Source organism: Cyanistes caeruleus, chromosome 1 (genome assembly GCF_971803275.1).
Source record: "Cyanistes caeruleus chromosome 1, bCyaCae1.hap1.1, whole genome shotgun sequence".
Classification (NCBI taxonomy): domain Eukaryota; kingdom Metazoa; phylum Chordata; class Aves; order Passeriformes; family Paridae; genus Cyanistes; species Cyanistes caeruleus.
The window spans coordinates 144512948-144531081 of NC_141701.1; the positions used below are offsets into that span (position 1 = coordinate 144512948).

The 18134-nt window shown below is 40.3% G+C and overlaps 1 protein-coding gene across 2 annotated transcripts in view; it reads left to right on the top strand.

Annotated features, from left to right (window-relative positions):
• LMBR1 (limb development membrane protein 1) overlaps positions 1-18134 on the top strand; it is a 68931-nt gene that overhangs the window by 36787 nt on the left and 14010 nt on the right. For both annotated transcript variants that reach the window (XM_086865282.1, XM_086865292.1), the window contains 9 exons: positions 5818-5944; positions 6158-6226; positions 8606-8670; positions 9729-9801; positions 15283-15363; positions 16170-16246; positions 16473-16550; positions 17045-17118; positions 17344-17434. In XM_086865282.1, coding sequence (XP_086721408.1) covers positions 5818-5944; positions 6158-6226; positions 8606-8670; positions 9729-9801; positions 15283-15363; positions 16170-16246; positions 16473-16550; positions 17045-17118; positions 17344-17434 — 735 coding nt within the window. The remainder of the gene's footprint in view (positions 1-5817; positions 5945-6157; positions 6227-8605; positions 8671-9728; positions 9802-15282; positions 15364-16169; positions 16247-16472; positions 16551-17044; positions 17119-17343; positions 17435-18134) is intronic.

The window sequence follows — 18134 nt, forward strand, 5'->3', positions numbered from 1 at the left end:
ATTTCTGAAGAATAGTATTTGTGTTTCTCATCACTGGCAGAGCAAAAAATTGGCAACAAATGGCTCGATTGCTTTCATTTATTTAATAATTCTTTCCCAAAAAATAGCAACTTGTGATTTTCTGGCCTGGGGTTGTGCCACTGCTCGGAAGATAGCATTACCTTCCACAGTGTCTTTCCTGGAATATGGTGCATGTCCTACTTTAGCATTGCTAGAATGGCAGTTGTCAGAGGTTTCTTTTTAAACTTTCAGTGTTTACACACGGAGGAGCAGGCAGGAGGTTTCTTGCTTTATGCGCTGTCCCTGTGAGTCAGGACAGATCCCTGTGCCAGCTGCTGGTTGTTTGAGGGGCCTGAAACCTGGTGGACAACCAGTGTGCAGAGCAAGGTCTTCATTTGTTACTGTTGCCAGATTAATGGCAAAGCATTTTGTGTTGTTACATTTGTGTAACTCAAAATAGTTACAGAATTTTAAATGGAGGAAAAAAACCCCCAACACTTTGGTCTCCATTATCAAGCTTTCCTTTCCCTTATTGGAAAGCTGTAAGGACCTATAACCACATGGTATCTTCTAAAGTAAAACCAGTCTCTAGGTGCTACGTGTGAACACACATAGCAAGAAAGGTCTTACTGTGTTGTAAGTGGCATAAGAGTCATCCCTCAACACAAATGTACTGCAGAGGAGAAGTGGTTTCCTTGGTAATTATGCTGAGTTGCTTGTATGACATCTGTTATCCCTTCAGGACTGTTGTTGCCATTTGTACTTCATTGGGTTTTTCAGATGAAGAATTACGTTTTTTGGCCATGTGCTGTTTTTTTAATATCTTTTGGCTATTTGTCATCTGGGATGACTTATCTGTGTTAATCATAATAGAAAAGAAACATGGTAAGATTTTGATGATGCTTTCCAGAGTAGCAATTAAAAATTTGTCAGAACACTTCTAAAATAATTAAAACCTTTCCTGCTAAAATTAGGCTTTTCTGGAAACATACACCCTTAGGCCTGGTGCTCCAGGCAGCGTAAGTAGCTCAGGATTAAGCTATAAAAACTTCTGAATGTCTTGACAATTGAATTTTAAAAAATTAGAAGTCTGAGAGTCAGGTATCTCCAAGGCTGTACAAACCACAAGATCCTTAGAATGTGTTTGTAGGACAGCTTTTATTTGTAGGCAGGCCTTGAGAGCTTCAAATGCTCTTTTTTTTTTCACTTCCCCCATTAGTGCAGATAGATGACAGATATTACTGGGCTTCTGGCAAGTTGTAGTCTGCTGGGATTGATGTTTTAAATATCTTTCCTTTAATAAAATACTTCACTTGGTTAAGTGCTCATGTTAAAAAACTAGGCGGATTTTGAAAATATGCTGTGAGTGAAAGTGTAGGTGAGCTGTGGACTCATAAGCTGTGAAACTTTGAAGTTTAAAAAAAGAGAAGGTGGGGGTTTTGAGGCTATAATCTGTCAGTTCTTTTCCCCAGTATTCTTGATAAGCAGTTAAATTACAGTTTCTATTGGATTGTATTAATTTGCTTCCAAAAGTTTTTGTTTATCATATTTTTTTTTTGTCTTCCTCAAGAGACTTCTTTAATGTGTCAGTCAGCCTGTAAGATGTCAGATTTTTTCGTAGGGACAGTAGTGAACCACCCAGGGCATTGACTTTCAGGAGTGACTTTTGCTTTATGGATAATCTGAAACTCAGCTGGAAGAATTTGTAAGGTGTTGGGTGTGTTTTGTGTTCCTGTTCAGCAGTTACCAGAGATGTTGTTATGGACTTGTAGTGCAATGACAGTTGATGTTTTATTCTAGATACCTTTATAGAAAAAGACTTTAAAGTGGAGAGCTACTTTAACCAAAATCACTGTTGAGAAAGAGAAGTACTATCTTCCTTCAAACTGGCGGATGTTCTTGCTTCCTAACCATTGATCCCGAGTCCATTTTGGGGGCATGTCAGTTTCCTTTACTGACATGCAGAGAAATTTGTGTATTAATTGTATTGCATTTATTAGGAAAAAGTTTTTCTACAGAAAGGGTGATAAAGTATTGGAATGGTTTACCCGGGGAGGTGCTGGAGTCACCATCCCTGGATGTGTTTAAAAAAGACTGGATGTGGCACTTTGTGCCATTGTCTAGTTGAGGTGTCAGGGCTGGGTTGGACTTGATCATCTTGAAGGTCTCTCCAACCCAGTGATTCTGTATGAATTGAAGAGCAAAGATCAGACTCTTTTCAACCCTTTTGCCTTTCTTTTTAGCTTGCATTATTTTTATAATTTTGCTCTTTGTGTTCCAGTTTATCTTTTTCTCCTTCTTAGTGTACACAGCCTTTCCTCTTTTCTGCATGTCCCCAGAAAGCAGGAATAACCCCAGTGTGTACAGAAGTGAGGGTGCTTCTTCTCTCTGTTCATGTCATTCTTGGTTTTGGCTTTTTTTTTTTTTCCCTGGTATCTTCAGGGGGTGTTTGAAGAACCAACCATTGCTTCATCTGTTTCCGTTGATGAAAATGTGTCCTGGTCACAGACTCAAAATTTCTAATCTTTGAGTGGCAAATAGTCTTTCTAATCTGTATTTGTGTTAGACAAGGTTTTTTAAAAAGGAATATATTTTTCCATGTTTTCCTACTTATTTCTTTCCCACCCATTTCTCCTCATGCACAGAAATGTAACCAGAAGTCATAGCAAGATTCTTAGTGTACAGCACTGAGTGTATGAAAGCCCACCACCTTAATATGCATTTCAATTGTCCACTTAATTTTATAATGTCAAGCTTAATTACATTTTGTGTATTTTGTGACTTTTTTTTTTTCACTCCTCCAACTTAATCAGGATCACAGCATTATTTGTCCAAGGGAAAGTAAATGTCAAATGAAAATTTGACTGCCTTAAAACAGAAGTACTCTAGGGGGCAGCTTGTCTTACTGAAAATGAAGTCAGAGGATGTCCAGGGAAGTTTTGGAGTCTCCAAGCTTGGAGGTACACAAAAGATTCCTGGGCAGCCAGCTCTAGGTGTCCCTGTCTGAGCAGGGAGTGGACCAGGTGACCTCTGGAGGTCCTTGCCAACCTCAGTCATTCCGTGATTCTCCAGAGGTTTTCTCCATGTGCACGGGGGTGGGGGGGGAATTCTGTACCTTTCATTCCTTTCAAATAGCAGCTATTTGGCAGGTACTCTAATGTATGTAAGTATGAACTAATGTGCCTGGAACATTAATGTTTTCATAGGGCACAGTCTTATGGGTGCCTAATTGAGATTAAGTATTTACCTATGTGGCTTTAAGTATCTTAATTTCTTTTTTTATCCTGAACCATTACCAAGTATTCATTAATGTCTATGACAGAATATTTCTATCACTTCACCCAAGTTCTTAAAAATATAATTTCACTATATTTAAATGAGTGTAAATCATAGCCTGTGTGTGCTGTGCAATATAGAAATTTTTCTGCCCTGAGTAGACTGGAGTGAATTGTCAGTGGTAATCTTACTGTTCTGCAGAGGACTGGGGGGGAGGAGAGGAACTGGTGAGCAAGAAGAGATCAGTGCTTATGGTTAGGATGCCTGGGGTCCTCGTTCATAGCTGGAGGCAGTGATTATGTTGAGAGCATAATTTTCAGAGTAAATCTTGTATAAATATTACCCTTAAGGAGACCCCTGGTTAAGCAGTGAGGGAAGATGTGGTAAAAATAGAAAATAATAATAATAATGCAAATCAGATTTTTTGCTTTTAACTACACCAAGTAGTCTTTGTAATAAAATATCCCTAAGTTGGGGTGAACATGTATGAGAAACAAGTTGGATTTGCTTGTAGAGATGTATACTGGCAAACAAAGAAAAATAAAAGTAAAAACGTTATTTGAATATCAGTCTGATGGTTCCTTAATGGCCTGGATACCTGAAGAAAACATCCCAATCACTCTATTGCTCAAAATTATTTAAATTAGTGATACCAGTTAAAAGTAAATCTGATATTTTGTGTCAGTTGGTGTATATATGTTTGTGAATGTAGCACTCAGCTGTCTGAGCGTTGTCCCAGTTTCAGACTGGAGCAGGTGCCGCGGTCCGTGATCTTTTGAAGGTGCGCGCCGCTCTGCGCTGTGTGCCCGCTGTGTGCGCTGTGTGCGCGCTCTGCGCTGTGTGCGCGCTCTGCGCTGTGTGCGCGCTCTGCGCTGTGTGCGCGCTCTGTGTGCGCGCTCTGTGTGCGCGCTCTGTGTGCGCGCTCTGTGTGCGCGCTCTGTGTGCGCGCTCTGTGTGCGCTGTGTGCGCGCTCTGCGCTGTGTGCGCGCTCTGTGTGCGCGCTCTGTGTGCGCGCTCTGTGTGCGCGCTCTGTGTGCGCGCTCTGTGTGCGCGCTGTGTGCGCGCTCTGCGCTGTGTGCGCGCTCTGCGCTGTGTGCGCGTTCTATGCTGTGTGCCCGCTGTGTGCGCGCTGTGCGCTGTGTGCGCGCTCTGCGCTGTGTGCGCGCTGTGTGCGCGCTCTGTGCTGTGTGCCCGCTGTGCGCGCTGTGTGCGCGCTGTGCGCTGTGTGCGCGCTCTGTGCTGTGTGCCCGCTGTGCGCGCTGTGTGCGCGCTGTGCGCTGTGTGCGCGCTCTGTGCTGTGTGCCCGCTGTGTGCGCGCTCTGTGTGCGCTGTGTGCGCGCTCTGTGTGCGCTGCGTGCGCGCTCTGTGTGCGCTGTGTGCCCGCTGTGTGCGCTGTGTGTGCGCTGTGTGTGCGCTGTATGTCCGCTCTGTGCCCGCTCTGTGCCCGCTCTGTGCCCGCTCTGTGCCCGCTCTGTGCTGTGTGCCCGCTCTGTGTGCGCTGTGTGCCCGCTCTGTGCCCGCTCCGCGCCCGCTCTGCGGTGTGTGCCCGCTCTGTGCCCGCTCTGTGCCCGCTCTGTGCCCGCTCTGTACCCGCTCTGTGCCCGCTCTGCGCTGTGTGCGCACTCTGTGCCCGCTCCGCGCTCTGTGCCCGCTCCGCGCTCTGTGCCCGCTCCGCGCTCTGTGCCCGCTCTGCGCTGTGTGCCCGCTGTGTGCCCGCTGTGTGCCCGCTGTGTGCCCGCTGTGTGCCCGCTCCGCGCTCTGTGCCCGCTCTGTGCCCGCTCTGTGCCCGCTCCGCGCTCTGTGCCCGCTCTGTGCCCGCTCTGTGCCCGCTCCGCGCTCTGTGCCCGCTCTGTGCCCGCTCCGCGCTCTGTGCCCGCTCCGCGCTCTGTGCCCGCTCTGTGCCCGCTCTGTGCCCGCTCCGCGCTCTGTGCGCGCCCGGCGGGGCCGGGGCACGGTGGGAGCGGTGCCCGCGCGGGAGCCGGGAGCGGCAGTTCCGCAGCCGAGCGCTGGAGGGCTCCGCAGACTGACGGCTGCGGAGGGATTTTAAGGGAATTGCTGCATTCTACCTGCACGGGGTTTAATGCTTGCCGGGCCATTTGGCTATTTGCCATAATTGGCTTTCCATTCCCTTGATTGGAATCATAGATAAAAATTTGCTAATCCACTTTCTTTGCTGAAAGTACTAGAAAAGTAATCCATCTTTTAAAAATGCTCGAACAAAATCGTGTGGTATAAAGAGTACTTTATGGAATAATGAGATTAATGAGAACTGTAAGGCATATGCAATTTAAAACGTTTTTCTATGGGTTTAAGGGGAAAAATGCAATCGGGCCACTATAAAGCCATAAGTACTTCCTTTTTTTATGCACTACCTTTTAAATGTGCATTACATGTTGTGCTTTTGTCTACATGATAAAATGTGAGTATGTATTTAGGAAGAAGGATCTGCTATTTATTCATAGTTTTAAAAACGTTTGAAAGTACCCGATTCAAACTTCTTGGCTGTGTTTTTTTACTCTCTCTCCCCTCTTCTGCTCATAGGGCATCAGAGCACGGATTTTGGAAACCCTTGTAATGCTCATTCTTCTTGCACTGCTTATCCTTGGAATCGTATGGGTGGCTTCAGCACTCATAGACAACGATGCTGCCAGTATGGAGTCTTTATATGGTATGGAATGCAAAAGAACCTTCACCCAGTTTCATTGTAAATACAGAACTGCAGGTTTCCAGTTAAATGTATTTCTATTTTGTGCTATGTGAGTATTACACAGGTTGTGAAGAAGGTGTCTTAACTCAGTCAGTGCCATTTTGATGTTAATTTCTGTGACATAAGTAGCCTCTTGGTAATAAGCTAAAGCTGTGCTCAATGTTTTCTTTACAGACCTCTGGGAATTCTACCTCCCGTATTTATATTCCTGTATATCACTGATGGGATGCTTGTTACTTCTGTGTAAGTGTTTTCCTCAAAAATCTTTATTTCCAAAAGATGAATGATATTTTGGTGGGAGATTTTTTTGTGTGTTGTGTTAAATTTCTTTTTTATGGTTAAGGGAAACTTTTTGATTGTAAAAGTTGAGTGGGATTTTCTTTTTATGATTAAATTTAGGTGTGAATTTGTTAGGTTTGGGTTCTGAAGTTCAAATAAATGGTACTTTACATTTTCAATTTTTGAGAAACTTTACACCTCATCCAAAACAATTTCGACTTCTAACTTGTTAAGGCAGGTAGTTGAAATAGGGACTCCATTCTGCAAAGAAAAGCACAATTTTTAAATGAAATGTCTGCAGGAGACCACTAGTATGGTGAGAAAATTATTTTGGAACATTTTGTCCTATATTCAGTAAACTACCATTCTTCCTTTTGTAATTGAAAATACTGCTGTATAGGCAGGAGGTGGAAGACAGTGCATCCAGCTTTCATAATCACAGCTGGTCTCTGGCTGGTCTGCAGGTCAGTTACACAATTGCATTTGAAACAAATGAAGTAAAAATACAACCTTACACTGACTCCTGCTCCTAAGCAGAGCTCAGTCATCCATGCTTAGGGGAATAAGAAACATGATGGAAGGCTCCAAATCCCATTTATAATCTCAGCCCCCTCCTTAAATAATTTCTAGAAAATTGCTGAGAGGGACAGAACCTCTCCCTTTCTAGATTACTAGATTGGTTTCATCTCTTCTCCAAGCTTGACAGGTCCAAAGTTTACCTGGGGCTGTCACTGTGGAGAAAGGGTGGGGAATGATAATTTGTGATATCCTTTAAACAGATCTATGAAAGAGACCTCGTGAGTCTCCTTAGCTTCACTGTATGTGCAGATTCTTAAATCCACTTGGGAGGAAGGTGGGAGGATTAAACAATGTGCTTCTCAACATCTCATGCAGGCTGTTCCAGAGTGGCATTCACAGAGGTGCTGAACACTTTAATGGGAAGTTGGTTTACAAAACTTGAAATCTGCCCTGCAGTTTGCTTCAACAGAGCTGAAAACTCAGCCTCTGTTCTGGGGCTCTTGTTAACCAGTTCACCTAAATTATTGTGACTAAATGCTAGGTTTTGGAAATGTGTAACTTAAGAAAATCACTGAGGTGAAGGCCCTCCAAGCTGTTAGATCTGTGTAGCTGAAAGGGTAGTATACAGCAGGAGGGCAGCTGCTGGGGTAAAGCTTTAGATCTTCATCTGGTTTAGTTGCTGAAGCAGTATTTGAGTAAAGCCCATTGCAGAGGTGATTTGGAGCATCACTTCATTTTTCTTTTTTCCTTTTCCTGCAGGATTCTTCTGTAGTAAAGACAGGCTAGATTAAGTTAGATTTTTGAATACTGTTATATTTTTCCTGTAATACACAGTGGTTACAGTGAAACACTAGTTAATAAAAAGAAATGCAATCTTCACAATAAAATCTTGTCTCCTTTTTATGACAAGTGTTTTATTATAATGATGTTTTATTATAAGATGTATATGCTTATCCATATTGTTATAAATTCCTTTGTCTCCAACACATTTCAGTATTTGAAAGCTGTTTTCCCTAAACTGTTGTTTTCTACTAAAAATTTTCTATTATTGTGGTTCAGCCTTTCTCCCAAGAAGCATACATGTACCATTCCTGAAAACCATCACAGGCTAGGATCAGAAAGGACCTGTTGTTACTTCATAGAAAATAACCTAAAGTCTGGTAGCTGAGCCTACTGTCAATGGAAATTGAAGGATAACTTTCAGAGCAAAGCAGCTTCAGGATCACTTGGCCTTGCAGCTACACCTATGCTAAAAGATGAAATGTGCCTGAGATGTTCTCCAGTGCTGTGGCCAGCCAGTGTCACTCCATCCAGGATACTGCAGTTAGCAGGTGTCTCTGCAGCTTTGGCTCATGATAATGGTCCCTGGGCTGCCTGAACTCCAGAGCTGCACTGAGAATCATTTTGGGGGAGTGTTAGCTGGCCCAGTGGAAATAATGCCAGGAATAGTTTTAACAGTTTACTGGTGTAGGCAATCCAGTTTTAAAGCCCAGGAATACATCCTGGTACTGCTGAATTTACTAGTGAAGACATAGCCTCTGGTGCCATATGCTTTGAATAAATTAATTAGTTGAGCAAGTTTAAGATCTCTGATTATATGGTGTTGTTGATTAAAAAGAAAAAAAATTAGTTAAGCTCTTGGAGAGGAGAGATGCTTGTCTTGTTCAAAATGTGCTTAAAAGTTCATATTGGAGCTTTAAGCTCTCACATTTCTTCTCAAAACCGAAAAATAGTTATATGTGGAATAGCACACAAAGCATCCAAATAAAAAACTGGTCTTTGACTGTCAGATGACTGTTCTGCATGCTCTTCCTTCCTCTGCAGTGTGCACGCCAGTGGGGCTCTCACGGATGTTTACAGTAATGGGTCAATTGCTGGTGAAGCCGACAGTAAGTGCTACACAATTCTGTCCTCCTGTGCTACCTGGGAGGAACTAGAATGGTGTTTTGGTACTTTCTTCTAGAATGCTTACACTTCTACAGAACTCTTCAGTTCATCAGAGTTTCTATAACCACTATTTTTGTACTTGTTTCATGTTTTTTCATATAGCACAAAAGCCTGTTTTTATCCAAAGGTTTTCTTATCATAATACAGACGACTTCTGATTTTTCAATTTATGTCATTGCTACTAATACTATTTATTGCCAGTATTTCCTGCTGCGTTTTATCTGTGTCTGAAAAGTGTGGGCATATTCTGAGTTCAGGAGCAGAGTACAAGAGCGAAGAAAGTCTGGATAACAAGAAGGGTATCTGGGGGTACGCACAGATGGGTGAAATATGGGTAGTTGTCATCTTTAAGAGCTTGTTACACATAGATGCTCTTTAGTTCATGCTCTGAATGCTGTGAGGGAAGACAAGTGCTCTAGTGACTTTGGTGTCCTAGTTTGTATTTATTAAAATTTGGGTGCACTTGGATCTTGCATTCCTTTTCATTAGTCAGTTCAACCTCGGAAATATGAAGAAAATACCTACCATTATTATCTTTAGTCTCAAAGAATCTGGTAGCTGAGGTAGACTGGTTTCATTTATTTGGTTTTTAGCTTCCAATAGTAATTTCTGTTTGCATGAAATACTGGCTTACGTGAAAAGTTGCTTTTTAATACAATTTTTCAAAATCTTTAGTTATTTTTGTTTGAATTGGGTGTGAAGGTTGATACGATTTGCATGTAGGTCAGACATACTGTTCTGTCTCTTTAGATTGAAACTGAACATAAAAGCCTTAACTTGAAATAAAAACTTTGAAGTAACTTTGCTTACAGTAAAGATACAACTGTATAACAGAATAGAATAATCTTCTGTGAAGATCTTATTTGTGTCACTATTGTGAAGTTGCAGACTGTATATTTAAACTACAGGTTACAGGAGCAATGTGAATCTGATTATGTAAGTGCAGTCAGGAAAACAAATGTCTCTGAGACTCAGTTCATGTTTCTGTTTCCAAATACAGATCCTGGAAGACCTAGATGAGCAGATGTATATCATCACTTTAGAGGAAGAAGCAATTCAGAGGAAGCTTAATGGTATGTAGGCTATACCTGTAATGGTACTGCTTCAGATGCAATATTTAGGGTAGAGTGGTTCTGGTCAGGAGTATTGGTCTCACTGTTGTGTAGCCTCTTCTTTCAAACCAGAAAATTTCAACATCTTAGCCTGTAACAAATGCTACAGGTGTACATTTCCTCACTGGGTTTTCCAAGATTGGCTCTTGTGTATGTGGGGTTTGCTTTGGTTTTGTTTTTGAATTGTGTGTCAGCTCTCTAATGGGGGAATGTTCTGAGCCTGAGAGTGCAATTGAGTGGTTGTCCAGACCCACCACCCTTACTGCAAAATAGCTTGGATTGGTAAATGACTCTATTTCAGCCTTGTTTGAAGGACAGTGAACTTAATTAGCAAGAAGCTTGACTTCCTGCAATATGAGTTTTGTTTTTAATTTGGATGATATTTTGTGTTTCAGTTGATTATTTAAAATCTTAGGTAGTAATCATTAAAAATCAGAGCACTCCTTTATATTCTAGGAGTTATTTGGTGAATTTAATAATTAAAAACATTCTATTAATAAGTAATGGAAATTGGTAATTATAAAAATGTTTTCAGACTTACTGTATTTAGTCTTACAATTTTGCATTTCTTGATAAGGTGTTTCTGTTATAAAGTATTTAATGAACAATATGAAGCTTTGGCTTAGAATAGAAAGGAGTGTTGCAACATGGCAGGCACCAACTATGGAAAATGTATTGGTTCTATAAACCTGGAAATCATGTTATATGAATCTTATGATGTGCTTTTAGCTCCATGGATAAGCCATCCATCTGTAATTTATACAATTACTGCAGTTTCTAAAGCCAAGGAATTTTCATGTAAGACAGCACAACAATGTGTCATGATGATTTATCTTAGCCTTATTTTTTAAATTTCCTGTTTTTTCTCTCGTGATTTTCAGTCTTCTGTCATATATCTCAATCTTTCCTTCTTTGAGGTCTCATTAAGTATCCTTTCAAAGTTGCTTTGTCAGGGGAAGTATGTTTGATTGCAGAGATCATGGTGGTCATCTTATTGGAGGAGTAGGGACTTCTTTGTGCTGAAATCAGCCATCACTGCAGTTTAAAAGTAACATTTACCTTTTCAGGTGTTTATAGTGACACATGCATGTATGTGCATTCACACACAGGCACACAAAAAGGTGCATGCAGTGGGTGTCTTTGAAGCTGTGATGGGGTAATGATAATCATTCTGTCTGTTTGATGTTATCTGGGAACTGTAAAATATTTGATACTGAATATTTTATGTTGTCATGGTGATTCTGCTTGTGTACAACACAGAGCAATGACCCTATAGTTATTCAAGAATCTACTGGAAGTAGTGCAGAGAGGGGTTTGCTATTCACAGGGGGAATGGGATTGTTTAGGTGATGCTTGGCTGCTCTTTTTCTTGCAGAAGTCTCTCAACAGTTGCTTATGTTGCAGTTTAATTACACTTACGGAGTGGACCTAGGCTGTCTGTAGGTGGCTTCAGTACAGTGCCTGTCCAGTACAAACCTGGATATGGATTTAGGATGTGTGCTGGGAGCTCCCCTAACACCAGCCAAGCAACTGGATTTGCTTTCAGCACATGGCTTGTTATTCAGTGAAGAGTGGAACTGCAGCCCACCCATATTCCATGGAGCACTCACCAGCCTGCTCTTGAGCAGTGAAAGACGTGGGGCTTAAATGTCCTGAGACAGGAGAGAGACTGAATTCCCTCTGTTTCCAATGCTGAGGGAATGACATTGACACCCCCATCTAAAGGAATGCTTGAAAACCCCTAGGTTAGTGGATAGAGAAAATTAATGGACTTAAGCTGAAAAGTAAATGAAAATCTAAACTTGCACATAGCATGCAGTTGGGGAAAGATGTTATATATGCAAGAAGATACTCTACAGGATTTTGTGAGTAGATACTTTAGTCAATTTAAGCATGGTTCTCATTATGGCAAGCATGGAAACGTTCATCTTCTCTTCCAGAAGTCTTTCTAATACATACAAATTATACTGGAAACATTGACATTGTTAAATCCAGAACTATGAAGGGTCATGTTTACCATGTTTATTGCATTTGAAAAAAGTGTATATAAATGGGGGTGGTGCTAATTACATCAGTTAAATGTTGGGCTGTAATGTTAGAGGCCATAATCTGTGTTTTAGCACACAGATTGTGTCTGTTGCTGTATCATGGCAGATATATTCAGCTACACACTTCCTCTGCCGTGGCTTTTACAACTCTTCCACAGTGTTGGTGGTAGAAATCCCTGGTGCATAAGTAACCCTGCTGGGCAGGTTTGCAGTAAAGTGCTGTGAAATACATACTTTATTTATATGTGTATCTAAAGAGTCAAATTTTTATTAAAATGAAGAGGACCAGAGCAGAGGCTTAAGTGATACTTGATGACTGTAAAGCTTTTCATATTTGAAAATAAATCTATCTGTGAAACTGTAGATCTTCTTTGTGGGAACTAATTTTCTTCCTCCTCAGGTGTCTGCAGTGTCTAACTGAAAATTGGAGGAGGAGGGAGGGGAAAGTTTGATTGTGTTATCTACCCTAGTATTTTTATCTATTGAAGAGATACTGGGCTTTGGGAAAATGTTTGTTTCCAGTGTATTATATTTCAGTACCCACATCACTCCTACAGTTGAAGAATAAAGCTGGGACTTTTTTATATTAAAAGAAAAAAGTTGCCTTCAGCTATTAGTTTTCCTGGATCCAAAGAGACGGGTGGGGTAGGATCAAAAATACTTACTTGATCAAAGTTATTGGCTCTGAAGGTATCCTTACCTATGTAAGAAAGATGAAAGGTGTTGTTTTTATTGCACACTAGTAACAGTGTAATTTTGAACTAATTGGTGGTGAACTGCCAATCACCTTGGGGGAATGCAAATAGATACTCTTACAATTTCCTTTGAGGTACTGAAATCTTATGTCGGGGCTGGAAGAAAAACAGAATAATACCGTTAAATTGACCTTAAATGAGCTGCTTTGTGGCTTTCTTGGAGAATCCCTTCTAACTTTTCATTGCTAGTCCAAACAAGTCTCGTCTACCAATTTGATTTATTGGCTAGACAGCGCTGACATTGAACTTTGTGCGTGTTTGAAATAAAGCTAATGTTAGAGAGCTTTTAAGAATTTAGCTGCATCCTTTTCAAATACTCTTTTGACTGATCTGAAACTTTGCCTCTCTCGTAAAATATCCTTTTGTGTAGCAACCTGTTGTTTGCAACTATTTTTAAGGAGGAACTATAACTGCACTTAGATATGATTCAGAATTTCTACTGACCTGTATCTAAGGGACCTACTGTGATGACTGATTTGTTGGATAGACTCCCATGAAATCAGTGTGGATTTTTATATTGAGGGAAATAAAAAACATATATATGTATATATCTTGAACTGAGCTTTTCCTCAGAGACTCCTGAATCACTTACAGAGAAGAAGACGACCTCAGATGCTGACTTGAGTTTTCCTTCTTGTTCAACTGCTTCCATGAAAGTGTTTTTCCCACTGAGCTCTATAGCTGTCCATTTTCCCACGTAACAGTAATTAGTCATTCCATAAAACAGATGTTTTAGACTTTTTTGGGGGAAATGCATCATCACAAAAGCTTATTTTGTAGTGGTAATTAGCCTGTGTTTTTTAAAAGACTTTTTCTAAAAAGCTGTGTATTATGATTAATTTTTCAAAAACACACTGAGGAAATGAAACTGACATTTGTATTTCAGGCACTTCAAGTGATAAGGTGTTGTAATGTAACAATGTGTATAGGTCTTACTGGATAGTCCTGAGATTAGAGATATTTATATATTTGAAGCCCTGCAAATATTCCCCCATATTCATTATGTCACTGATATCCAAGATAAATGTTTAGACATAGCACAGAAGTTATGTGTTATATGCAAAAATGTGTGCAAAGGAAATATTCAGTTAATTCAATTAAACATTTAAAATTTTAAATGGATGTTTCATTGATGATTTGACTGCATTGAACAAATCAGTATTTAATAGTCTGCAATAAAAATAGTCACCTTTTTTCTTGTACTGAGGTTGCTGAATGGATGAGAAGACAACAGAAAATAAGGAAATAATGAGACTGGACTACAAAGTAGTGTTACTGTGCCAGCAGCCTAAGTGCTATTTAGATTTTGTAGGCAAGTAGTCAAGATCTGAGATAAAAGCCTGGACAAGCATATTAATATCATATAAATTTATTAGAGACTGTTTAAAAAAAGTACATGGAGCATGGTGCTCTTACAGGTTAGCCGAGGGTAAGGAATGGCCACCAGGTGAAGGGTGTGAATGTAAATCAGCAAAAGAACAACAGAGAGGACTTTGGGTTTTAGACCTTAAACTGACCTGAACTGTCACTGCCATGGTGTGTTATTGCAGAGTGAAATTGGCCTAGAATAGACAGGGAAAATATGAGCCCTTAACTTTCAGGTGAGATTGCCCCACTTTCATCCCTTGGGTGGAGGGTGTTTCTAACTTATCCCAAGCAGAATATTTCCAGGTTGTGATTGCAGAGAGTGAAAGCTGAAGCAGAAATAATGGGATGGGAACTGAAACAGCAGGTCTCTAGTCAGCATTGCAGAGCTGTGTCAGTGCCTGAACACTGTGCAGGGTTTGTAGAGGAATTGGCATCAAGGAGGGAAACCCCAGTGTGTTTGCACTGGGAAAGAGGAGTGGTTGGAAGAAAATGGAAGGTTGAAGAGAAAAAGGATGGAGAGAGAAAGTGGTTTGGGTTTCCTCAAGGCTGCTTTGGGACAGGAAGAAAAGTTGAAGAGCAGCTTTCAGGCAGAAGATTAGTAGGAACAAAGGAATTAAAATGATGGTTGTCAGGGCTAAGCTGATGTACAGGAGAAAGTATGAGGAGTCACACAACAGTGATGTGTATGTTGGAAGCTGGAAAGTGGAAGAGGTTGGTCTCATGGGTGGTTGTGGAAATACCTGTTTGTGGCATGGAGACACGGAGCAGGCAAGCTGGTATGAGCAGAAGATCCATCAGCAAGCAGGTCAGCAGTATGGAAACAGCTTTCTGAGGAAAGGGAGGGAGGGGCAGAAGCTGAATCTGGAACTTTGGCCACTTTAAAAGTAAAGACCTACTTTTGCTAAATAATAATGCTCCCGAAGGGCATCGGGGGGTTCTTTACATCTTGGTGCAAGAATCATATAAGGATTTAAGAATGAGGCATTTGAGGCATCTTGTCTGTCACACTATGACTGGGTAATTGGACTTGTGTGAAAGTTCAGCATGAGAAGAACAGGCTGGGATCAGAGATGATGCTGAAACCTCTGTGCTGAACTCTTCTGGGTAGACTGCTGTTTCTGGAAAGTATTTGAAGAATCTCAAATCTCAAATCTCTCAAATCACCTCCAGTTTCAAGTCACAAATGCTAATGCGATGCTTCCGAAATCCAAACTGTCACTGTGTGCCTTGCAGTCACATCTAAAAGAAAATTATGTCTTTTGTTTTAAAAGGTGTATCTTCCACAGTGGAATACCAGACGGTAGAGTTGGAACGTGAGCTTGAAAAAGTGAAAAGCAAGAAAACAAATCTAGGTAATGAACTTTTTAGTGTTTCATGTAGACTGTAGTTTACTAAATGACCTTAAGGTGCTGTGTTCAGTTTGGAGTAGTTGCTTGATTGATTCCAGTTTGTTCTTAACCAAATTTGTGCATTTGCAAATACATTACATGAAATCATTGCACCCCTCCAACAAAATAAATTAACTAAGGAGTCTGATTTGGATCTTATTTTTAACATTCTTTTAGAGAAATTACAACACTTCTTTTCATGGAGCTTTTAATGTATAATATGCTTATGAATGTTTGGGCTGATCTAGGACATTCCTTTTTGTGTTTGAATTATTTCTGTAAAATTCAAGTGTTTTCTTTTCTTGCACATGCTAATTTTCAGTGAAGTTAGTTTTGTCTTTCCTACCTTGCAAAAGGAAAATACTGTTTAAATATCTGAAATTCTGTTCTGTCCCTTTAGGTCATGCTAAAATATACATGTAAGCTGTGTATTTGTAAATTCAGCAGATTTTAAACTTTGTGGAACTGCTGTTTGCTAAGGGAAGAAAAGGTTATGGGGAAACATACCTCTAAGGAAAATCTGCCTGTCTCTGTCTCCCCAGCCTTTCTCTAGAGAGGCTTCATATTTTTGCTATTGTTTTGTATAGTTGTACAGGGTGGATGTTCTTATGAACTGGCTGATGTTTGTTCCAGATCAGGATCTTGTTGTTACTTACATTTATAGTGAGCTTACAGATAGCGGAATGATTCATACAATGGTTCTTACTTGTTTTGTTTTATTCTAAGGTGATCTGTGGTATTAGGCTTAATGTTTTTTCTTTTTTGAACAGAACGGAGGAAAAAAGCTTCTGCTTGGGAAAGGAATTTAGTTTATCCAGCTGTCATGATATTGCTCCTGATTTGGACAGTAAGAATTTTCATTTTTTCCCCCAGCAAAAAGTATGAAGAGTTCTTTGGTTATTTGAGGGAGTAGTATTAAATTTTTTGTGATGAGTGTTTAAACAGCAATCTTGATAATCTTTTCTTGACCATTTATAAGAAACTTGACATAATGGAGTCTGATGAGGATAAATGTGTAGATTTTAAAAATGTGGAATACTTGTCAATAACATGACTTTCTACTTTTTTTATAGTCCTTTTCAGTTCTTTTAGTTGCTCTCAACATTCTTTACCTGTTGGTTGATGAGACTGCAATGCCAAAGGGATCAGGGGTAAAGTAATCTTCTCTTACAATTTTTATAATTGTAATAAAGCTTTGGAAGCCTTGCAGAAGTGCAAGAGCTTTTGCTTTAATAACATGGAAACTAATGTGCCTTGACCTTGACTTGGCTGCTAGGTTTCATTCTTGTGCCCACACAAACATTTATTATATGTCATGTTGTAGTGAGTTCCTACTAAAATAGTGCAGAAGCTTCATGTAGATAGAATGATGCAATGAAGCAGATCAGTAATCTGGAGTTTGCAGATGTGTCTTTGCCATGCATTTCACTGCAGTTTGAAAGCTGCTGGTGCCATTGCATGGGGTGGGGGGACTTGGAGGGTGGGACATCAGAATGCCCCTGAAACACTGAATTGAGAAAAGGCTATATTTCATGGAACCTGTTACATGAAATACCTGTTACAAGTTTTGTTATGGGTAGAAGTTGACTATTTGAACTGTTGCATGTATCTTATTTAGTTATGCAAAGTATTTTTTTCCTTCTAGGGACCTGGAATAGGAAATGCCTCCTTATCCACCTTTGGCTTTGTGGGAGCAGCACTTGAAATCATTTTGATTTTGTATCCTTTCTGAAAGAATTCTGTCTGTTAACAGGTATTCTGTCTACTTTTCTGGGACACTGGTAATACAACAAGGCACTAACCTGGAAGGAAGAAAGATAGTCCTTCTCAAACACTTGAAGTGGATTTGCTTCCTTTTCTTTAGTTCTTAAGACTTTTAGACTGGTGAGAACTTGAGTGAAACTTGCATTCCTTGGAGGTTCCTTTTTTCCTTGATTCTCACAGCTATCTTATGGTATCTTCTGTCGTTGGCTTCTACAGTCTTCGTTTTTTTGAGAATTTCACTCCCAGGAAGGATGATACAACTATGACAAAGGTAAGGTACAGTCTGGGATGGGGATGGCCCCTCCTGTCTTTCTTGCCACCCAAGACAAGCTGACTCTCTTATTTAATTGCCCTGAATGGCTCATTTGCAGTGATCAGTATTTGTTTGTAAGCTGTGTAAACACAAACTGGAAGATTGTCAAAATGCTGAATGAGTGGGAAAAAGGATGTGCTCTGTTTAGTTTGGATGGCATCCATTCACTTGTAAAAAGCCAGGAATGGCAGAGCTTGTTAACTGGCTATAGAAAAGCAAGTGAAAGAACTTCCTTCAAAGGGAACTTACTGCTAATGAGTAACTTTGATTGTGTTAACTGTACTTCAGGGAGCTTGTTTGAGATCTGAACAGTGTGGTTGCTAGAAGTAATAAGACAAAGTGATTCAAATTTGAATAATGAAACTAAGACTGAGGATGGCTATTCAGCAACATTTTGCAATCTGAAGCTAATTTGACTTTCTACAATTTAGCACTGGCTTTAGAATAACCAATGCTGTTACCTAATTTGGAGGAACATGCCTAGATTTTTGGCAAAATATTCCCACAGCTGACATGGGGAAGTGATCAGTAACCAAGGAACGGATGTTGAATTTAATTATTTTTTCAGTATGTTTCATTGTTTCTAATTTTTTTTCTTGAAGTAATGGATTATGATACTTTTACTACAAATTGTTGGAAGTGAGAAAGTGGGTATGCA